General features: G+C 59.4%; 1 protein-coding gene across 3 annotated transcripts; it reads right to left on the bottom strand.

Annotated features, from left to right (window-relative positions):
- Positions 1-22,477, bottom strand: LOC111151265 (myosin IC). 3 transcript variants are annotated; one of them, XM_022509138.1, is made up of 32 exons: positions 22,403-22,477; positions 15,203-15,358; positions 14,954-15,069; positions 14,170-14,368; positions 14,013-14,093; positions 12,384-12,563; positions 12,198-12,296; positions 11,903-12,016; positions 11,744-11,815; positions 11,350-11,469; positions 11,176-11,258; positions 10,823-10,928; positions 10,625-10,705; positions 10,247-10,338; positions 8,595-8,689; positions 8,468-8,514; positions 8,263-8,343; positions 5,742-5,847; positions 5,519-5,636; positions 4,799-4,912; positions 4,644-4,720; positions 4,247-4,315; positions 4,062-4,146; positions 3,803-3,962; positions 3,425-3,508; positions 2,610-2,703; positions 2,457-2,512; positions 2,188-2,323; positions 2,032-2,102; positions 1,843-1,940; positions 1,669-1,768; positions 1-1,224 (listed from the first exon to the last, which is right to left on the bottom strand). In XM_022509138.1, the coding sequence occupies exons 1-32, from the start codon at positions 22,475-22,477 to the stop codon at positions 1,198-1,200; spliced, it is 3,192 nt and encodes a 1,063-aa protein (XP_022364846.1). In that variant the 3' UTR covers positions 1-1,197. The 3 variants fall into 3 exon arrangements, with proteins under 3 accessions (XP_022364846.1, XP_022364848.1, XP_022364847.1); XM_022509140.1 differs by lacking the exon at positions 22,403-22,477 and adding an exon at positions 21,407-21,424; XM_022509139.1 differs by lacking the exon at positions 22,403-22,477 and adding an exon at positions 16,690-16,746.
- Positions 22,478-22,785: the final 308 nt, after the last annotated feature.

Genomic DNA, 22,785 nt, shown 5'->3' with positions numbered 1-22,785 from the left:
CACTGGCAAACACATATTGCTTTATTTAGTGTTTCTCTGGATTGCAGAAGTGTCAGCAGTGGGCTGAGACCTGCCCCCAGGAGGACAGAGGCAGTTGGGCAGCTCCCAGGCCCTCTGGGGAGGTGGGGGGAAGCAGCAGAAAGAGGTGATGCCTCCGCAGCTCCTCCCGAAGCCAGCCTCCTCCCCGGGCTCCCAGGATGGGGAGGGGGTCGGGGCCAGGAAAGGCCTGATATCCTTGAACTGGGGCCAAAGTATATAGACAAGGTGTTTGTCGTCCTAAGGCATAGACTGGGGCAGGAGTGCTTCTCCCACCTGTTGGCCCCCAAGGGTGATTGCTGGTTAGGGAGCCCCATGCACCCTTAAGATACGAGCCTGTCCCTGGGAGAGGCAGTGAGGTGTGCTGAAGACAGGGCTGCAGTCCCGTTTTGCCCCAACCTGCTAGATGAGGGGCAAGTCACTTCTTCTTGTGGGCCTCTGTCTCCTGCTCTGTCCCATCAGGAAGCTAGACTGCATGATCTCTGTGTCTGGCAAATTCTGTGGTCTAAAACTCCTTCCCCCACTCTAGGACATCCTCAGGCTGGGGTGAGGATTCTGAAAGGGTATTTTAAGGCAGGAAGAAGGGGGGTGCAGGCAAAGGTGGTCTCAGCCCCCAGCAGGATGTCGGAGTGGGTGGCGAAGGGTACCAGTGGGCAGACAGGTGGACAGACAGAAAGGTGCCAAGGGAATGAGGAGAAGAGGGTGGCCTGGGCAGGAAAGAGGGCACCGGGGCCCAGACCGCCCAACCTCTTGGCTACATTCCCTGCCCGGCTAGAGTCAGGGAAAACACATCCAGTGTGTCTTGGGGATGGGCAAATGGCTTTTTTAAAAAATAGTTTCTTATAAAGCATCAAAAAATCTCAGAGAAAACCTCAGCAAAAGTTCCCTTCTCTCAAATATTTGGCATTGGCCTTGGGGCTGGCATGGCTGCCTCTGGCCCCGGCTTTCCTATTGCTGTGGCCCGGCCTGGCCCACATCTGGGGCAGCTCCCTGGCCCCTGCTGCTCCCTCAAGAGAGGGCTGAGCAAAAGGCAGGAATATGTAGGTGGGCTTCGAGGTGTCTCTGGGTCCCTGTCTAGAAGCTCGAGTCTTTGGTAAGTGGGAAGGGGAGGGGGGAGAAGCAAAGCGTTGGGAAGTGGAAAAGGGTCCAGTGGCGCCTTCATCACCGAGAGTTCAGCCGTGGGGCCACCTGTGGGTGCAGGGAGAGATACTCAAGTAGTGAGTAGGAAGCAGACAGAGGAGCTCTGGGTACATACGTATAGTGGTGGTCTGAGGGGTGGGTGCCTGGTGACCTCAGTCCTGGAGACTGATCCTACTCGCATAGGCCTCCCCATCTTGCCCAAGTGGGCCTTGACTCCAGCAACCCCTGAACACCCCTAGGCCTTTCCCACATCCCCATGCTGCCATCTTTGTAACCATCGGCACTGTAGGGGCTCAAAGGGCCCTGTTCTCTGGGTCTCAATGTGTAATAGGATGAAAGAGGTAGTTTGGTGCCCCCCGCCCCAGGGACGAAGACCCGTGGATGGGGTGCCCAGGCTCTGCCAAGCTGCCAAGGAAGCGTGGCCACTCGAACTCACCCTAGCCCTAGGGCTACTGGTAGGGAGGCAGGCTGTCACCCGCTGGTGCCACTCACCACAGCCAGGTGCCCGTTCTTGGCCTTGGTGATGAGCAGTTCTGAGCCAGGCGTGAAGTCGATGGTGCCATCCCTGCCGGGGCCCCCAGCGAAGGTGATGCTGGAAGGAAGGGGATGTGTGAGGGCCGCCTGCAGGCGCACGCGTGGGCCCCTCCCCACCCCCAACCGCCTCACCTGCCCTGGTTGATGTTGATGTTGTTCACGCGGTCGGCGCTGATCGCGGTCTTGGTCAGTGTCTCAATCACGTGGTCACTCTGCAGCACCACATCCCCCTGGGAGGTCGGGCGGGGTCAGGAGAGGGGTCGGGCCACCCAGAGTTAAGGCACACACCGCTGCCCTGCCTCCCGGGCCCCAAAGACGTACCTTCTGCTTGTTGTCCTCCCGCTGCACGTGCAGCACGAAGAGACTGTCACTCAGGCTGCTGACGGAGATCCCTGGGGGGGGAGGGCAGAGGTTAGGTGTTAAGAGTCAACGGTCAGAGCTCCGGCCCTCCCTGAGCCACCCTGGGCTCCAACTCACCGGTCAGGTTGGCATAGTTGATCCTCTGCTTGACCTTGGCGTCCTCAACAATGACCACGGCACTGGGTGTCAGCAGCAGCTGCCGGGGGCGGGCTTTGTAGCCCTTGCGGTCGTACTTCACCACTGGGACGGCATACTGTGGGCGGTGGGCAGGGGGGAGTCAGGGGAGGGGCTGAGGGGGCTCCAGGGCCACCCGCTGTTTTCTGTCCAGGGCCTAAGCATCCCCACCTCCCCACCACAGGCCTCAGGCTGCAGAACCGGAGTCTCACCTGGATGGGCTCAGAGCCGAGGGCCTGCAGCACTTTGGGGCTGATCTCGTCCGCACCTGGAACCCGGATAGGGGGGCAGGAAGTAAGAGGAGGGCAGAGGGGACCACGCCGGATGGTGCTGGAGGGTTGGAGCACTGGAAGTCAGGGGCTCACCAAGCCGCGTGCTGATGAAGAGCCTGGGGACACTCTGGGGGTAATTGTCCTTCTTGCCCCTGAAGATCTCACTAGCCACGGCTTTCTGCTGCAGCTGAGAAGGGGAGAGGCAGGGGGAGGTATTAGAAGGGATGGGAACCCTCATGGGGGCTGGAAGGCCAGGGCAGCCTCAAGAACTGAGCAAGCCTCTTGCCCTCTCTCGGGCCTCAGCACCAGAGACCAAGCCCTGCCGCCCACACTCCTGTTGACCCCTCATGTGCTTTGCCCCTATCCCCAATGACAAGGCAGAGGGCTTCCCAGAAGGGCATGACAGCACTGTCAGGGGCCAGGCTCAACTTTGGGGCTAAGTGTCCATCAAACCAGGCTCCTGGGATGCCAATATTCAGCCCTAGCTTAGCATCTTGAAGCTGGCCAATTGTAAAACTAGCACAGGTCATCTAGGCTGACGGGTCCTTTAACATGACCCCACACTGAATTGCCAAATACAGGGCACAGCAGTCACCGATGTCCATCTCTGGTACCACAGCAGGCATTACCACTGATCAGACTGAACCCGCAGTCTTTCCAACCCAGGGCTCTGGGGAGCCCCTACCAGTCCAGTGGCGCTGGCCGAGAAAACCAATCTTATCTGCCACCCAAAATCCATTCCAACCTTGGTTTCATACACAAGGCCAAACAGAGCCCAGGACCCATCTGAGGCCATGCTGCCCGCCCCCGGGGCTAAAGTGCTCCTTCCTGGCCAGCACTCTCCGAGGGGTGCCCATAGCCTCCCTGACCCCCTGGCCAGTCCACGCCCCGCTCCCTGCTCTGCGCACCTGGTGCTTCCACTCGGGGCTAATACTCCGGCAGTACTTCCACACCATGTTCTTCATGCACAGCTCCCGTAGGAGCTCCGAGGCCTGAGGGGCACAAATGAGGTCAGGGCAACCGGACGCCCTGGCTTCCTTCCCTCTGAAGATACCTGGTGGATGCCTGCTATGGGGGCCGCTGCCGAAGCGACACCCCCGCCACCTGGACAACCCTTTCATTCCTGAGTCCTTTCTCTCGAAAGAGCTCGTTCTCCATGGCCCAGCTCCAGTTCCCCTCCCCTGGGGAGTCCTCCAGATCCTTCTCTGGCCACAAGATTATTGGGGTGCCCCCGCCCCCCACTGAGTGCCTTCATGGTCCCAAGGTCAGTGGGGAAGGCCACCGACCTCACGCAGGGCAGCTGGTGGCGTGGGCCAGGAAGTGTCCAAGACATTCCGGGGCAGATGCCGCCGCAGGTTGAGCAAAAAAGAGGTGCGCACGTGGTCCAAGAAGAAGGCATTCTCTGGGCAACGGGGTGCATGGCGCAGGATGAACCCGCGGATGAGCCTGGGGGTGGGGGCCCCAAAGGGGCAGTGGTGAGAAGCCTGGAGACCTCCGCCCCTCTCCCTGCTCTGCACCACCCCCTAGGCCTGCCCCCAAGCTCACCGCCTGATTGTCTGTGCGGCCCACTTTCTCTTAGCTGCCTTCCTCCGGCCCAGCGTTCCCCGCCACCAGGACTGGATGCAGATGGCTGTGGAGACCACAGGATGGCTGACCCTGACCTCCTTGCCTCAGTGGCCCACCCTAGCCCCAGACCCTGCCCCTCCTGCAGACCCTTGGGTCCCCCAAACCTGATCGCTTCACCCGCAGGAATTTCTGTCGCCAGTGAAAGCCCCTCCAGGTGGCCTGGATCTTCGTGGCTGTGGTTGGGAAAGAAAGTCCATTGGCCAGAGCCCTAGGGCACCAGCTGGGGGTCTTGGGTTGCCCCAGCTCACCGAGGGACATGAATGAGGGAGTGGCCCAAAGAGCGACTGATCAAAAGGATAGATAAGCAAAGAGAGAATGTGAAGGAGAGCAGGAAGGGGCAAAGGAATGAGTACTGCTAAGTCTGCATCCTGGGGCAGGGCTGGAGCTGGTGAGGAGGAAGGAAGCTGAATGTGGATAAGGCAGGGCCCCAATGCAGCGAATACTCTCCTGTTCCCCAGAACAGACCCCACTGGGACAGGAATGGTGGGGCCTCTCTCTCACCCAGGCTCTGCCGCCGGACTTCCAGGGCGTCCTCTGTGGCAAACAGGGTCTTGGGGAAGCGGATGAAGATCTTGGTCCTGAGAGGCAGCAGAGATCAGCCCCTGCCTGCCACCCCCGGGTTCCCCAAACACTGGGGACAGGCAGGCAACACTCACCTGCCCATCTTGTACTCCTCTGGCTTATAGCCCAGGTGCCTGACCAGCACAGCCACCCCGTCCTGGGGCCGTCCTGCCCATGTGGGCCATGTCTCTGGGCACAGTGACTTGTATCTGGGGACAGGAGGGGCAGAGAGATACACCCAGTGCAACCCCACCCTCCAATCAGTGCCCTCCTCTGGGGGCCCAAGCCAGCTTTCCCCAGCACCTGCTGGGTACTCCCATCGCAGCCATGGAAAGCTGGGGAGTTTGCTCTGTCACCTCGCCCATTTAAAAGAGGAGGAAACTGAGGCCACAGGGCTAGAAAGTGTCAGCGATGGAATTCACACCTGACTGACTCCCCAGTCCCTAGCTCAGACGAACCACAATGCTCCTGTATCCTTTCTGAGCTGATTAGAAACCCTGTCCTCTTCATAGGTTTCCCCATCTCCTCTGGTGACAAGCATGTGGATACCTGCCTGTGGATCCCCAACCAGGTGCTCTGTGAGAGCAGGGCTGGAAGGAGTTGGGGTGGGGTGAAGGGAGCTGATGTTCTGTCCACCTAGTTTGAGAGCAGGCCTGCAGAAGGGAGGGGCCCCTGGCATGCGTCCCACAATGGCTCAGAAGTTCAGTGTCCTAGTCTCCGAAATGGGGCTGACAATCCCTGTCCCGCTCTCAGGATCTAGAAAGCTCCTAGCCTCCTACTCCCTTTCCCACACGCTGGGCCAGGCGTGCCCCTACCTCTGCAGGAAAGCTTCATATTTGCGGCGATAGGCAAAGCCGGCTCTGCGCACGCGCAGGTTCTCCATCAACCCTAGGTACTTCACCTGGTGCCGGATCAGCACTTCGTCAAAGCGGCCTGTGGGAGGGGTGACAGGGTGGTCAGCGGGCCGTCACAGATGGATGGCCCATCGCCTCTGCAGGGGAGACCCGGCTCTTGGTCTACAGGGTGGGCGGGGCCTACCAGGCTGTTTGGCGTCGTTGGGCTTGATGCAGCGGACGTAGGCGGGTTCCTTGGACTTGAGGATCTCCACCAGCTGCAGGAGGCTCATCTTGAACTGGGTGGCAACCTGGCCCACCAAGGTGAAGGGGAGGTTGGCCAAGGCCGCGGATCCCTGCAGCTGCCCCTCACTGGGCGAACCGCTGAACCGTGCAGAGGCCCCTTCCTGGAGCACAGCAGTGCCAATTCCCACAGCCACCCTGCGCCCTGCTTCTTTCTTCCTTCTGCCTCCCCTCCATCCCAGTAGAGAAAGGGGCCAGACTGGGCTAAAGACTTCAACTTGGGAACCTCACTTCCATCTAAAAACCCTGCTCATGGAACGCCTGGGTGGCTCAGTGCCTTTGGCTCTGGTCGTGATCCCAGGGTCCTGGAATGGAGCCCTGCATCGGGCTCTCTGCTCGGCGGGGAGCCTGCTTCCTCCTCTCTCTGCCTGCCTCTCTGCCTACTTGTGATCTCTGTCTGTCAAATAAATAAATAAAATCTTTTAAAAAAATAAAAATAAAAACCCTGCTCGGGGGCGCCTGGCTGGCTCAGTTGGTGGAGCACAGGACTCTTGATCTCGGGGTGGTGGGTTCGAGCCCCAACTTGGGTGTAGAGATTACTTAAAATTAAAAAAAAAAATCTTAAAAAAAATCATCAAAAACCCTGCTCAGGTCTCCCCACAACCCCAATTCTACATTTCCCTTTGATGCCTGCTCTTGCTCTTTCTAGAATTTCAAGGCCACATTCCTTAACAAAGCACCTTGCTCCTAGGCAGCCAAACTTTATCTCTGCACACTGCTCAGCAGGACCTCCAAGGGTCTCAGGACTGTGAGAGCAGCAGACCTGTCAAGAGATCTGCAATCCCACTAATGACAGAGGTGTGTATGCCTCGGGGTTCCAAAAGCATCGAGAATGGGCAACTAATCCAGTCTGTGGGGCAGGGGACATCAGAAAGGCCTGTCTAGACATGACCCTTGGGCTGAGATTTAAAGGATAAGTAGGAAATAGCCAGAAGGAAGAGAGGACAAAAAGGTATTCGGGCAGAGGACAACCTCCGCAAATGTTCGATGAACCCAGGGAGCTAAAAGCAGTGCAAGGACCCAGGTGGGGAGTCAACCAGATAGGATTAGAGAGGCAGGCAGAGGCCAATATCATGACAGGGCTGGAGAGTCACATTAGGGAGACTGACTTACCCTGAGGGATAAAAGCGAGCCAGTGAGGAATCTGGAGTGAGGGAAGAGCAGGCACAGATCTGCATTCTGGACTATCTCTAAGGGCATCTGTGGAGTGTGGGTGGCAAGGGCAGCTAGGAAGCCAGGAGGGCAGGGAGGATGGTAGCTGGCTCAGGGGTTAAGGGGAGGGGCCGAGAAGGAGTTGAGGAGTGCTCAGGCAGCGGAAACTGCCAAGAGCCAGCAGCGATCTAGATGAGGGAGATGGAGGTGACTGAAGAGTCACAGAGGTTGCCCAGGTATCTGGCATGTGGCACTGGGCGGAGGGTGATCCTTGTCTTGAGTTAGGGACACAGAAAGAACAGGCCCATGGCACTATGCCATCAAGGGCCCATTTTAGACCAGTGGAGTCCAGCTTGCCAGGGAGCTGCTGGAGATCAGGACATAACACGAACCCGCAGCCGCTGGAGAGGCCTGGACAGTGGTGCCTGTGTCCTCCCACAGTGGGAGGATGTGGGGTACACAGCAGAGAGCAGAAGCCTGGGGGTCAGACGCTGGCCACCCACGGTCTCCACACCTTCCCTGCTGGCGTGTCTCGGCCTGCAAGCTTCCACGGCTTCCACCTCTGACACAGCATCTGGGCCCTCCTCCTGCCATACCCCACAGCCACACCTCTGCCCCAGGCTCACTGAAGCTCTCCCAGCATCTCACACCATGGGCCACACCTGCCCTTCCCAGCCGCTTTCCTCGATGATGTCACTCTCCTGTCTCCTAGTCTTTTCGGGGCTCTGTTGGTCTGTGCTGGGCCCCTCACTGCCTACAGTGCCCTCCCACAGGTCCCTCTGACAAGCACCTATTCTGTCCCAAGTTATCTCAGATGCGTCCTTTTCTAGGAAGCCTTCCCTGACCGCCAATCCACACCCCCCACCACCTCTCCACCAGGCAATTTGCTGTTCCCTATTCTAAGTTTCCAAAGAGCCCTGTGTGTATTGCTATGAAAGCACCTATTCATCTTGGCATCCTAAGTGCCTCGTAACATCTGATCCAAACGTCTGCTGAGTGGGTGGATGGACACCAGTGCCCACGCACAGACAAGTTCCCACAAGGACTCAGGTGTGCCCACGTGGGTCTACGCTTAGGGCCAGGCACGCTCAAAGCAGCACACATAGGACATGCCCCCGGGCAGCCGCCAAGATGCAGACAGAAGTGTACCAGTGAACACACAGTGCCCGTGCACACCGCCAGCTCCTGGCTCACACAGGCACACATCCACACATCCACAAACACACATGCATACACACACACGTGCCCCTCAGGTCCCACAGCCTCCACACCGTCTCTGGCCGCTTCTTGTCGCTGAGCTCACTCCGGTCAAAGCATTGGCTCATGATGGGATTTTCAGAGCTGCACATGGTCTGTGAGGGCAGAGCATGGTGGGGGGGGCGGTGGTCATGGTCAGGGCGTGGGGCAGGCAGGACAGATTCCTGGGGTGGGGTCAGTCGTGCCCGGACCCTAATCCCTCTCCCCAGTCTTCCTCACCTCCTTCAGGTTCCGGAAGAGAAGGTCATTGTTTTTATCCAGAAACCCTGGGAGAGGGGAGCAGACACAAAATGAGGGAGAGCTTCTCTCCCTGCCCACTGGAGGGACCCAGCTCCAGAATCCTCACCAGTCACGCTGTAGGTCACCTCTCCAGCATAGTGCAAAAGGCGGAACTCCCCACGTTCCAGAGATTTCCGGGTCCTCTGGTCAGCCAGCTTGTGCCTGGGGAAGGAGAGGAAGCTACAGATTGCTGGCCTGAGCCATGCCCCCATCTGCTGAAGAGGCTCGAGAGGAACGAGGCATCTGGGAAGGAGCAGGTACACCTGGGGCCAAGCCATAGCCCTCACCACCAGGCGGGAGACAGGGTGAGCCATCAGCCTCCAGGCACAGAGGCTGTCCCGGAGGCTTGGGGAGGCCTATACCCTTACCCAGGGTCCCACAGTGCCAGGACCAGGCCCTAAGCCTCCGCACTCCTGGCGCTCACTGGCCAGAGGGCTGCTTTCATTGCCTGGGGCTGTTGCGTGACTCTGCTCAGAGGGCTGAGCACTGCCCACTACGTTTTAAGAATGAAATCCACCCCCAAAGATCACTTAAACCTTAAGCATGTTTCTATCCTTTAACCCATTGTCTACTTTTTTTTTTTTTTTTTAATTAGACAGAGATTGCAAGTAGGCAGAGAGGCAGGCAGAGAGAGAAAGAGGAGGAAGCAGGCTCCCTGCTGAGCAGAGAGCCAGATGCGGGGCTCAATCCCAGGACCCTGGGATCATGACCTGAGCGGAAGGCAGAGGCTTTAACCCACTGAGCCACCCAGGCCCCCCCCATTGTCTACTTTTAAGGACTATTCCAAGCAGCTAACCAGAGAGATACAGCCAGATATTTAAGGCACAAAGATGTCTGTGGCAGCCTTGTTACCCAGCAGAAACCTGGAGGCTGACCAGGGGCCCCGAGAGGCTGGGGGATCCGTGAATTAGAGCCACTGGAGGAAGTGTTTTAAGGAAATTTTTCAGTTCGATGATACGGGAAGATAGTCAGGATATAACATGATCCTGAACCTAAGACACAATAAGTTCTCAGCTATAAAGAAAAAAAAAATGCCATATAGAAAAAAGCAGGAAGGAAATGCCTCAAATTGTTAAGAGCAATGACCTCTGGGTGACAGGATAACTAGTGGCTTTCGCACACATTCCAACTTTTCTCTAACGAGCAACATTATGTTTGCAATCCGAAAAAGGTTTTTCAGATACGATTAAGCAAAAAATGCTCTGGGCTTTGGCAGTCCACCGCTCCAGGCCTGAGTGCGAGCTTTGCGGCTTACTGAGCACGGGATAACCTTGGGCAAACTTCACCTCTTGGAGCCTCAGGAAAGTGGAGAGAGCACCCCAAGTCAGCCCTTCCAGGGTTGCGTGGGGTTAGAGGAGGTGAGCGGAAGAGAAGCAGCAGGACAGAGCTGGGGCACAGGTGTGCTTGCTTCTCTTCTTCCCCTTTCCACTTGAAGGGATTCCTTAAAGAAAAAACCAACTTCCAAATAAGGAAACTAAAAAAATCTGTAGCAAGTTTCCCTCTTAAACAGGAATCAAGAGGGAGCCACGCTCCTTTTAGCTTCTCACTTTGTGGATGCCCCGGCTGTGGCTCTGCATGTCCGTCCTCAACTTACACCTCCCCCAGTCATCTCCCTGTGGCCAGTGGTTTAGGATCCTGGGTGGGGCTCTCACGCTTCACAGGCTCTGCCCCCAGGGGGCCCTTGTCCCTAAGCTGCTTTACCACCCTGCTTACGCTTACGTCAGGAAGTGCGGATGGTGCTTGATTGTGTCCTCCAGCTTCTCCAGGAAGGTCAGATCCGTGGCCTCCCCTGGGCGCAGACATTCTTCATCCTGGGGGTGTGGCAGAGGGCGAGGGATGTATCAGGGAAGGAGCTGGAGAGCACAGGAGGCTCAGGAGCATGGAGCCAGGAAGCATGGACGCAGGGGACCGGGCAGCTCGTGTGGAGGCTTACAGACCAGGCTGGCTCCTCACTTCACCCTCCACGCACAGCCCTGCTCTGTCCCGGCTCAACACTGAGCTTGGGCCCGCTGTGGACATGCCTAAGAGAATGGGGCAGGGAGCAGCAGCCTCCCACCCAGCCTTTGGCATGAGGCCTTGGAGGAGCAGAGGACTCACCAAAATGGAGATGATACCCTTGAACTTCTCCTCCACTAGGTCACAGATGATCTTATTGTTGAAATATTGGACAGGCTCCCACTGAGGGGCAAAAGGGAAGGAAGGCATCATCCTGGGGTCCTAGGACCTCTTCCAGGAGACCCCAGTGCCTGGCTTCCTACGGGGTGTCCCCAGGGACAGCTGCAGGCTCGCACCCACCGCGATGCCCTCTGCCTCATATTCCTCCTGCTCCGACTTGAGGGTGAGCTCGATGAACAGCTGCTGCAGCTTCTCATTGCAGTAATTGATGCAGAACTGCTCAAAGCTGCAAGGGAAACAGAAGAGCTCACGGTAGGTCGAGGGGGACACAGGACCAGCGGGGGAAACAGGACAGGAGCAGCAGGCAGACCGGACGAGGCCTCTGAGCAGCTAAGGGAGGACACGGAGCAAGACCCGAAGTGGCTGGGGAACAGGAGGCAGGGGAAGAGGGGAGGGACCAGGACAGGGAGGGACCAGGACAGGGAGGGACCAGGACAGGGGGGAGAGAGAGGCAGGGGAAAGGGGGCACTGACCTGTTGTGCTGAAACACTTCAAAGCCATAAATGTCCAGGAGCCCAAGGACTGTAGTGCTCCGCCAGCTGGGGCTCTCAGCGTCCTAGGGCCAAGAGCGTGGGTCCCCGTATTTGACGGCTCCCAGCCCCAGGCCTCCCTGCTGTTTCGGAAGCCACCCCGGGCCAAGCCCTCACCTTGGAGGCCAGCGACCTGTTGATCTTCCTGACCAGCCAGGTGAAAGTGCGACTGTACACTGCCTTGGCAAGGGCGTCTCGCGCATACGCAGCCTGCTCCAGGTTCAGTGGGCTCAGGAGCTGCCGGCCAAGGGGAAATGGGAGAGGAATGCCGTGGACCCCTTTCCATCCCCCTCTTCTACGCACACAGCCTCAACACCAGAAACCCGTGACCACTCTGTCCTCCCCACCCCTGGTGAGCCTTGCGGGTGGGGGACACCAGGGGAGGCCATGGTGGCCCCATCAGAGGGAAGATGTCTTATGGACCAGAGGCCTCATTCCCAGAGGCAGGAGTCTCGGAGAGACCTGGGAGCACCCACCACCCTACAGCCCTGAGACAGAAGCCCGGCCTCACCTCCTCTCCCTTGGCAATAATCTTCCTGTGAGTCAGGGCTTCCCGCAATGTGGGGCCGTCCACGCCGAGCAGCTGCGGGGAGGGGTGGGCACAGTGAGCATACACGCCTCCTGGCCCCCACTGCCCTGCCCTCCCCCTTTCCTCAGCCCGCTCGCTCACCCGGGTCAGGTACTTGAGCTGGTTCTCGGTGGTGACCTGGGCATTGCTCTCCTCGTCTGCGGCAAAGTGGATGTTGCCCAAATGCAGGACACTGGCCACAATACTGAGCAGGTCCTGGGTGAAGAGGGCGGGCGGGGGCACGTGCCGGGGGAAGTCACAGGAGGGGCAGAGAGCCCATGAGGGCCACTGATGGAGTGTGGGCAGGGGGGGCCAGAGTCTGAGAGAAGCAGTGGGCTACAGAAGATTTTCAGGGCGTAGAGGAAGGAAAAGGGAAGGTCCCCAGCACCGGTCTCACCTCAACCTCCTCCTCAGTGAAGTCGATGACTGTCAGAGCCTTCCTGACCACCTTCCAGTCACTCTTGTCATTGATGGAGGAGACTTTGGCGCACTGGCCCTGGGGGGGCAGGGAAGGCGGAGCGGGGTTACCGGCTGTGGAGCTGTGCGCCTAGGGGGCCATCCGCCCTGCCCGCCTGCTCCGCACCTTCACCAGGTACAGGTAGCTCTGGGGGTTCCGGTCCAAGCCCAGCCTGCGCAGCATGTCCTCCTCGCCGCCTTCCAGCAGCTGGTAGAAGACGTGGAAGTTCCTCTCGCCGTGGTTCTGGTGCACCACCCGGGACTTCTCCAGGAGGTAACTAAGGATATGGCCGCCTACAGGCGCACCCTGTGGGCAGGCAGGATGTGGCGACTGTTCAGGGCTCCTGGGGGTGGGCCCCGGCTTCCCCTCCTGCCTCGGCACTCCTGGCCTCTGATTCCAGCGCGGCCCCTGGCTGCATGGACTCAGGCGAGTCACCCCCCTCTGGCCTCAGTGTTCTCATCTAAGAAACGGGGGCAGGCAGCCCCACTGACCAGGCCTCACCCCTTGGCTGTCCGACGGGCAGCTCACACCGACGGGCCTGGAACTGAACTCTTGGTGTCCCCCTCCTCAGACTAGCTCCTCTCTTCCCCTCTTGCCTGCTGGCCACTCTGCCCCTCTAGGTCTGTGGGCCAAGAAGTTTGCTGTCCTCCGGGAAGCCTCAGTTCTCCCTAACCTCATGTCTAGTCACACAGCTCATCCTGTTGCCATCACCCTCAAAACACCCAGAGCCTACAATGCCGCCACACTCAGTCTCAGTCCCGTCACCTTGACGTAATAATCGTCAGCTTCCTAACTGGTTTCCCTGCTCGGCCTGCTTCTCCTATACCATCTACTCTCAACAAAGCACCACAGGGATCTGTCTGAGAGAAAAGCCACATCATAACACGCTTCTGTTCCAAACCCTCCAGTGGTTTCCCTCCTACTCAGAGTTTTTTGTTTGTTTCTTAATTTCAAGTTTTTATTTAAATTCAAGTTCATTAACATCTACTCAGAGTTTTGTTTTTGTGGGGTGGTTGTTGTTGTTGTTTGGCTGGTGCTGGTTGGCTTTTTTGAGAGAGAGGGAGAGGGAAAGAGAAAATCTCAAGCAGACTCCCCGCTGAACCTGAAGCCCGTTGCGGGGCTCACTCTCATTACCCTGAGATCATGACCTGAGCTGAAATCAAGAGTCGGGCGCTTAAACGAGCCAGCCAAGTGCCCCTCTACTCAGAGCTTCTAAAACAAGTTCTTATAAAGACCCAGAAGTGCCTGCACCATCCGGCCTTCTCTCCTATTCCTTGGTGCCTTGCTCACTGGCCTCCTTGCTGTCCTTTAACACACCAAACACCCCCAACCCCAACTTGTGCTGACTAGTCCCTCTGACTGGACTCTCTCTCCCAGGTTATTGGCCAGCTTGCTCCCCTACCTCCATCAAGCTTCCCTCCCCATCAGTCTTTTACCAAACTACCACCTTCTCAGTGAGGTCTCCCCTACCTGCCTTATTTAAAAAATAGCAACTGCCCCAACCCCTTACCTCATTTTATTTTTTGCCATGGCACTTGTCACCTAAATTACATTTTTCTGTTTAATGTCTATGTCTCTGGAGGCAGGATTTTTGTCTGTTTTGTTTCACTGCTATACCACCAGCACTTGGAATAGCACCTAGCACACAGTAGGCGCTCAATAAAGATTTGCTGGTACCAAAGGCATGGCAAGTGGGCGCCTACCAAATGGGACTCCCACTCCCCACGCCCCCTGCCCTGACACATCCACTGGTACCTTGAAGTCAAACTGCACATCCATGTACTTCCCAAACCTGCTGGAGTTATCATTCCGGAGGGTCTTGGCATTTCCGAAGGCCTAGGAGTGGAGGAGCGGGTATGAGGGATGTCTGGCATTGCCCCTCCCTCCCCGCAGACCTTTGCTGTCCCCTCACCTCCAGCACAGGGTTGCTCTGCAGCAGCCGGTCACGCACAGCACCACCCCTCTCCGGGGCTGGGCAGGTCTCGGCGTAGAACTGTAGCAGCCGCTTGGTGGCCTCTGTCTTGCCTGCCCCGCTCTCCCCGGAGATCATCACTGCCTGGTCCCGGCGCTCTGTGCGCAGTGCCCGGTACACAGTGTCAGCCACCGCAAACCTGGGGCAGAGGCTTGTTAGAGGAGCTCCGGTGGGGAGGCAAGATAGGAAGGGGAGGTGGATTCCCGTATCTGGTTGGAGTCGCCTTATGGGTGGGGTTTGGGGACCCTCAAGGGCATGGGTCAAGGGAGGTCCTTCCCAGTTGAAGATGGGGATCACTAGCACTCTCAGATGGAGGACGGAGGAGATAGCTTAGGGGTGGGGGTCCTAAAGGTCATTTAGGTAGAGGTTGGGGTTGGGAAGTCCCTCAGAGGTGGGGGTCAGAGAGTCACTAAGGTTGGGGGGCCATGCCCAGGTAGAGCTGGGTGGGGAAGGAGCTAGGGGTGGGAGTTGGGGTGGGGGCTGGGGAGATCCCACCCCAATGGGGCTGAGAAACTGATCTTAAGTGGGGATCAGGGTCACTCTAGGGTGAGGGATTGTGGGACCCGTCACACATGTAAATAATGGTTCATCCCACATGGGAGGTTAGAGATATTCTAGAGGGAGGGACATGTGGGAGGTCAGGGGTATTCTAGAGCGAGGGTTGTGTGAGGTCATCTTAGGTGGAGATGGGCGGTCACTCCTGGAGAGGTTGGGGGTCACTCACAGGTGGGGTGGCACCTCGTAGAAGCTGACACCCCGGTAACGCTCCATGTGCTGTCGGCTATAGATCTGTAGGTCCCGGTAGGGGTTGACAGAGACCAGGACGGGGCCAATATAGGTCTGGGGGTTGGAGGAGGAGGGTCAGAAGTCTCTCCAAGAGGCTCCTGAGACCTCTTTCCCCCTCCGCCCTGTGTCTGTGCCCACCCCCCAGCACCACTACCCCCCGTCCCGCCTCTTCCCACATGGGCCTCACATAAATGAGATTCTCCCGGAACCGTCGCCGCAGGTTCTCGATGAAGGCGGCCTCACTGGTGAAGTTCTCCAGAAGCACGAAATCCTGTACCCCCACCCGGTCGCGGGCGGTCAGGGCACTCTCCATGGTTACCCGCACCCCGTCACTGCCCAGGGCCTACGGGAAACACACCACAGGAGAGGGTCAGAGCCAGCAGGGTAAGGCAAGGCTGCTTCTCCTCCACCTCAGCCTGTGGGACACAGAGGACACCCAAGAGACAGACCGTGCTGGGTACAGTGGGGCTGGGTCACAGCAAGCTGTGGAACACTGTGGAAGGCACATGGAATGCTGAGGACATGGGTCACACAGAACAGAGACCAGGTGGGACACATGGGACCAGGACAAAGGACCCCGGGGCACAGAAGATCCAGAGGACATGTGAAGCAAGGCCACTGAATCCAGGCAGGCTCTGCTTTTGTGCAGAGAAAAAGGGGTCATGAGGAGAAATCCCTGGAATAATCAGAAGAATACTCTGTTGACCTTGGACAAATCTCTTTCTCACTCTGGCTTGCTTCCTCCTCAAGAAGGAGGAGTTGAGTTAGACCAGGTGACCTCAGGTCCCTTAGCTCTGGACCACGTGTGACAGGTGCTCTGGAGGACAAATGGCTCAGAGTGAATTCTGCAGGCAGGGTGGGGCCGCCTCTGCCACACGCGCCCAGCAAAATCTCCAGGGGGAGAGAGTTTAGGAACCAAGCAATAGGCCACCCCGAGACCACATGAGGGGGATTCCCCCCCAGGGGGCTTCCCATCCCAGCTGGGATGGGCACCCACCCCAGAAGCTGGGGGGGGTGCTCCTTCTCATAGCTGGGCCACACCCTCTCCTCCAGCTGCCAGACTCCCCAGACACTTTCCTCCTGAGAGCCCCAGAAGCCTCAAGGGGGTGGGGATTTTACCACGGAAAGCCCAGCTGCCTCCAGAGCATACAGGCTCAAGGAGGCCCTCGCACCACGCCACACTCTTCAAACGGAGGGGGGGACAGGGGGGACTCTAGGAAATCGACACGAAGAATGTCAAGAGTTGGAGAAAAACAAGGTGGCAGTGGTGGGAAGGGGCGAAGATCCCACAGAGGCCACCAATTCTCCTCCAACCACAGAGCACCCAGATCTCCGGTTTGGGGCACCCCTCTGGGTCTGGCCTGCCTCTCCCAGGCTTATCCCCCCCCCATCCTGTTCTGAAGCTGCTGCCAAATCTGGCCGAAGCTCCCGCCCCCTTGCCCTCTGGGTGACGGGTCTCTGTGCTCTTAGCCCTCCCCGAGGGCTCCTGGCCCGGCCCTGGGTCCGAGCGCCCCGCAGCCCTCCCTGCTTCTGCCTCTCTCCCCTGCAACTTTCCGGGACGTTTTTCCACCCGAAATTCCTGGGCCGCGCCCGCTTCCTGGCGGGGCCCAGGCGGCGCCGCGAGGCACAGAGGGACGCCCGGGACCCCCCGCCCTACCCGCCACCTCCGCTCACCGACGCCCGGTAGCGCATCCTGCCACGCCGGCCTGGCGCCCTGCTCCGCTGCCCGTGCTCTTCGTCCGGGGCTCCGCGGCCGCGGCGGCGGCGGCGGCGTCAGCGAGGGAGGGGCCGGCCCGCCCCCCGCACCGCCCCCTCGGCGAGCCTCAGGAGCGCGGGACTCCCCAGCCGACCCGCCTCCCTCGGAGTTCGGACTCGGACTCGGGGGTCCCAGTCCAGCTGGTGGGGGTGGGGCAGGAACTAGGGGGGATCTCGGAGCGGGGTGGAGGGGGGCGGGGCTCCCCGCCAGACAGGGGCTCCGCCTGAGTCAGGTTTTCCAGGAGGGACGTCGTTGGTTCCAGGGTGGGGCCCGGAACCCGCGCGGCGGCCGCGTCTATACGGACCCGGAACTCACTTCCGGGCGGTGTCTACACTACGCACCAGGCCAGGCGCGCGACGAGGGTTGAGGCCCGTGGATCCTGGAGGAAGCAGGATTTCCCTCCCCCCTCACCCCAATCTCGAGTCCCGGGAAAGTTAAAAATAGATCGAAATGTCCAAATACGGCCGGCGCGCCCAAGCGGGCGGAGCCTCGGTGCGGGACACTGTCCACCCCTATATACTCTCTGGGGGGTGGCCCTGTGTCTTTAAGCACCAAGAAAATCTCTCTAGGTTTCCGAATCAGTACGGAGCGAACACCCAAGGGACAGGGACGGCCACAGGGAGTCTTTGCCGAACGCGGTCTGTGTCCTGCCCCTATGGAAGTCCCATTCCCATCTGGAAAATGTACGTCCGACTTCCAGCATTTGGAGCCTATACCCTTCTCCCCTATCCCAGACACCCCAACTAAGGCCTCTGTGCCTCAGAGGCTCCTCAACTCTCTTTCTCCTCTGGAGGGAGCCTCCCTCTCTGGTCCTTCTGGATTCCCCAGGACACCCTCCTTCTCCCATACCAGCCCCGAGCAGCCGCACCCTCACTGGGATCTTGGAGGCGCTTAAGGAGCGAACTCCAGCTTAGATCCCACCTCTAGTGGAGGTGGTGATGGCTAAAAGCCTTTGATGCTTGCAAAAGACTGGGCTATTTCTTACAAGCAGTATGACTGGGAGCAAGTCGTTCGACTTCTTTAGAACCTCCTCTTCATCCTTAAAATGTGGCTAATATCTACCTAAAAGGATGGTTGAGAAGGCTGAGATAAAAGCGCTAAGGCACTTCCCCGTCTCTCAGTAAGCACTTCCCTCTCTTGGCCTGATACTCATCCCACACGCGTTTGGGACAGACCTACTAAGAGCCAGGCCCCAGGCCAGACCAGACACACTTCTTATCTAGTGGGGAAAGCCCCTGAGGCGTGTCTGCCAGTTACAAAGAGCTCTCCAGAACTTCACCTGTTCCCCCACCCGACAGAAAAGGAACCTGAGGCGCGGTACGGCGGACACTGACTTGTCCTAGCGCGGGGTGGAGGGTGGGGGGAGGCAGAGTCGGGACCCAAAGCTCCAGCGCGCCCCTCCCTCCTACTCAGGCCTCCCCCGAGAGCGGAGTGAGGCTGCGGCAGGTGCGGGCTGCAGCCTCGTGGGGAGGCTCATTACCTCGAGAACAACAGCCCTGCCGGAGCCAGGGCTCGGGGGACTCCGCGGGGGTGGGGGGGGGGTGGGAAGGGCACCAGCTGGGAGATGGGGCCTTCTGCAGGGGCGAGGGGACTGGGTGCGCAGCTGGGAGATGGGTGGGAGCGGAAGGCGGTGGTATTAAACACCACCCACGGAGGCGGGCTCAGGGAGGAAGGGGACGCCCTCCGCGGTGCCCCCAGTTTTAAAATATAGAAGGGAGCGGAGAGGGGGACTCTGCCTGCTGCCCACCCAGGGCGGGGAGTGCCTTAGGGGACTGGGGGGAACGAGGTCGAGCGAGCCCCTACCACAGCACAGCTCCCTGCAGTGGGCGGGGGGGGGGGGGGCCGCACCGGGATGGCACTGCGGCTGCTAGCGGGGGGGGGGGGAGGAGCTGAGAGCGGGCGGGGCTTAGCGACCGCAGAGACAGCCCCGCCCGCTGCCTCGTCAAGCGGCTGGAATGAGGGGAATCCGCGTGCGGAGGGGTCCTGCCGGCCACCCCCCCACACACCCCGAGCCGCGCCGCCGCATTCCCCGGATGCCCGCTGGCTCCCCCACAGCCGCCGCCCAGCGGCGGAAGGAGGGGGCGTCTCTGCAGCCCGGCCGGCCGGAGGGGCGGCCCTAGCCCCGGCTCCGGCCCCCGCCCGCTCCGCCTCACTGGACCGGAGCGCCAGCCCCGGGGAGGGGGGCCGGGGGCGGGGAGCTGCGGGTGTGAGAGACACCGCGACGCAGGCGGTAGCGCCAGGCGCTTCCTGCATTCTCTGCGCTCTTTTACGGTATTCCCTTCAATGCCCTGAAGCCAAACCACGAGCTCTGTGCTATTACCCTCCTCCTACAGATGGGGAGACTGAGGCTGAGCAAGGGCATGACTTGCTCACGATCCCAGGACTAGTAGAAGGAGGGGTGGGATTGGAACCGGGAACGCCAGCACTCACTGCTTCCGTAGAGCTGCCCCACCGGAGAAAGAGGCTGGTGGATTTCTGGGCTTCCGCTTCTCGGTAAAGGTTAAGTCGCTACCCTGCCAGGCTGGGACCTTCCTCAGTAACCCCGTGACTGCAGTGCCCAGTATTAAACCCTGTCGGTGTTGTGTGACTATTGACATGTAGGCCTTAGGAGTAGCAGCTAGGAAGTGGGCACTGTTTTTGGGCTCCCAGCATGGCTCTGCACCTACGGGCTGGCGACAGGCTGGGGAGAAGCCATGGCCACGTGAGTGAACCAGGACTTGTTTCCCAAGAGTACCTCTGGGTCTCCTCCCACCCTTGTTGTTTCCTGTAAAGGCAGGACCAGCTGACCTGGTCATCCAGTGCCCTTTACCTAGTGTGAGCCAGGTGCCCTCTGGCCTGACATCTGGAGGAGTGGGGAAGGCAGTGGGCAGCCTCAAATGTTCAAAGGGCCTCAAAGCACCATGCAGGTCTGAAGCATTCTGAGGACCATCAGATTTTTCTAAAAGCTGATCTCCACTGAGGCAGCTTCATGGCCTATTGGAGAAGCAGAAAGAACCATAGCCTATCTCCCCCGCAGCATAGTACTGGGCACAGAACAGGTGCTCAATTTATATTTACCAAAAATATCTTATCTTAGGTCTGGGCCCAGGCTGCCCCAACAGGGACTGTTTCAGACTCTAGGGAACTGTTGCAAGGGGCAGTGGAGGTGAAAGGTGGGGACCTTCCCTGCTCTCTACCTGATTGTTCACAGGGCCCTAGTCAAAGGCTATCCTCTAGCTCTAGAACCATGAGATCTTGGGCTGCCAGACACTTCAGCCTGGGGGTCCAGCAGAAGTAAACAGAGCACCTTGCCCCCAAACCTCTCCTCTTCATTCAATATCCTATATGTAGAAAGGAGGGGGGCACCTCCAGATAGTCATCACCATCTGGCATCAAAAAGCCTCTTCCCCTCTCACCATTGCTCACACCAAGGAGTTGCCACCTGCTAGAACCTTCCCTCTGCTCTCCTCTTTCACTCTTCTGCTCCTGGATCAGGCAGCAACCTCCAAACTGCCCTCCCTGCTTTCTTTCCTCCAATCCGTTTTCCCACGACAGCCTGTAGTACTTACAAATGCATATCTGATCAATTAACATGTTAATAGAGTGTAAGTTTATAGGGCACCCTTCCGTGTGCCAAGCCCATTCTTCACACCCAATGCGTCTTGCCAGGTGCCTGCATATAGACTCCAGCAGTCCCCTGTGTCCTCAGTTTACCCCAGTACGCCTGTGTTCTTGTGTGACCCCAGGGGTGGCCCTCTCCAGTCCCTTCTCTCCCCAAGCCTCTCTCAATACCACACACAGCAAGAAGGGTCTGCTCCCGTCCCTGTCACACGTGGCTCTCTCCCTAAGCTTCTTGCCTTTGCACCTGCACCTTTCTTGGTCCTGCGCACCCTTCTCCTCCCCACTTGACTGACTCTTAGTCATCCTTGAACACTCAGCTCAGGTTTCGCCTCCTCCAGAACCCCTTCCTGCCTCCCCCAATGCATAGCCCCCTCCTTATCGCATCACACTCTAATTGCCGGTTTTTCTCATCAGTTTCTCTGAGGAGACAGCTCCCGCCAGGGCGTACACCCAGCACGGCACACAGTAGGGGCTCAGGAATCCCTTGTGGATGCCTGTACGAATGAATGAATCACAGAGCCCAGAGCGTGCCAGGAGTTGAACAAGGCCGTGGGCCAACCATTCATTCTCTCATTCATCTCGGAGACCCTGGCCGCCGCACTCACAGGCTTCCAGACGCGCGGGGAAACTGGCGCTGCAGGGCCCGGGATGGGGGGTGGGAGGGCGGAGTACGGGAAGGGGCGGGGCGCAGGCGGCCTCTCCGGAACCCAGAGGCAGAGCCTGGCTCTTGGAGGGGCCCAAAGGGCGCCCAGAGTGCCTGGGTCCTGCGACCCCAGCCGCCCCTCCCCGCCTCACGTTACACGCAAGTAATCTAAGTCTTCACGAGGCCGAATTCTGGGACCCCGCATAGGCTGGGCCGGGGCCGAGCCTCGGCCCCAGCGATCTCCGGACCGGCGACCCCCGCCTCCCGCACGGCAGGTCCAGGCCTGGCTTGGCGCCCGGCCGCCTGCCCTTTTCCCCTTCCCACCCGCCAGCGGAGCCCTCCCGGGACCACACGGCTTCTGCCCGCCCAGCGCCGGCGCCCCGCGTACCCACCGGCTCGGCTCTTCGGGTGCGCAGGCGGGGGCCAGGTTGGGCGGCGTGGCCGGCGCCGGAGTCCGCGGCCCCGGCACGCTCTCCCCGCCCAGGGCCCGCCCGGGGCCGGGCCGCTGCCTGTCGTCATCCCCAGCAGGGCCCAGACCCGGGCGCGCGCGCGCGCGAACACCCCGGCCCCGCCCCGGCCAACCCTGGCGGCGGCCCTCCGCCCAAGTCCGCGGAGACTTGGTGCCGCTCACTGTGCAACCAGCTCCCCGGACGCGGCGCGTCACGGTCACACACACGCAGACACTCTCACACACGTAGACACGCACACACACACTCCCTCCTTCCTACACGCACAGAAACACGCACACACACACACACACACACACACACACTCCCTCCCTCCCTCCCCCACACCCGGCCCCGTCGCTGCAGCGCTGGGTGGTAGGGTGCGTCTCCTCATCTTAAGGCCCCTTTGCAGCCTCAGAGCAAACCGAACGCTCTCCCCCCACCCCCTAACTCGCCCCACTTTTGCCAGGCCAGGTCGGTTCTTCCCCATTTGTGACTGTCTCCCTCGCCCCTCCTTCACTGCTCAAGCTACCGCTCTGAGCTGGCCAGTCCTAGCTCTTCGGGCCAGAAGAGACCGGAGGCATGCACCGAGCGTGTACTATGCGGCTGGAGCATTACATACACCACCAGTCCTTTGGCCTCAGAGCAGTCCTGTCACCTAGGTGTTATGCACAGTTCGTAGCCCAGCGTTCGGAGGACCAGGGAGCTGGAGAAGGAGGGATTCAAACCCAGATCCCTCCTTTGAAAAATTCTGCTCTTCGAGGCACTTAAACTCTTACCCCTTCCTTCCATTTATCCCTTCTTGTCCAGTCTGTTCCTGTCCCTAGGATCAGAACCCCTCCCCACTGCTCACCTCTTTCCTGAGGGGTCTGCTTGAGGGAGCTGCTGGGACCTGGGAAGATATTGCCACCCTTTCTCCCCGCCCAGAGCATCCCAGCTTACAAGCTTGCAGGGCCTGTGGGGGTGAATCACGCGGATGATCTCCCCAGTGGGGATCAGCTCCACTTGCAGTGCCATCCTGCCGGTGGAAAGCCACGGGTGCGCGCTGAGCGATGGGGCCGCGGAGCAACGACCTGCCCGCCCACTGGCTCGGGCTGCTCCCTGAGCCAGGAATCTGGTCTCACACTGGGATGGCCACTTGGTTCAGTTTCAACTCCAGCCCCAGGGGAGGTGTCTGGTCCAGCTCCTCAGGACACAGCTGGAGCAGCCCAGGTCTGATTGGGAGGCCTCTTGGCCCAGTGGATTGGGGCAGGAAGAGGAGGGGCTGAGGAACTGAGGAAATGCCTGTTGTCCCAGGTAACCAGAGAGGCTGATGCAGCCACTCG

This window comes from Enhydra lutris, unplaced genomic scaffold, assembly GCF_002288905.1.
Source record: "Enhydra lutris kenyoni isolate GAN:26980312 unplaced genomic scaffold, ASM228890v2 scaffoldscaffold26, whole genome shotgun sequence".
In the NCBI taxonomy this organism is placed as follows: Eukaryota; Metazoa; Chordata; class Mammalia; order Carnivora; family Mustelidae; genus Enhydra; species Enhydra lutris.
The sequence above is the reverse complement of the archived record's forward strand: the minus strand, read 5'-3'. Positions and strand labels throughout refer to the sequence as shown.

What these genes read in the sequence shown, in the direction of transcription:
- LOC111151265 (XM_022509138.1), bottom strand. Translation starts at nt 22,477, where the DNA reads ATGGCACTGCAAGTGGAGCTGATCCCCACTGGGGAGATCATCCGCGTG. An exon ending in AGCTCAAGTACCTGACCCGG is followed by an intron (nt 11,816 to 11,902) that starts GTGAGCGAGCGG and finishes CCCTCCCCGCAG; the next exon opens with CTGCTCGGCGTGGACGGCCC. An exon ending in GGTGACCTACAGCGTGACTG is followed by an intron (nt 8,515 to 8,594) that starts GTGAGGATTCTG and finishes CCCCTCTCCCAG; the next exon opens with GGTTTCTGGATAAAAACAAT.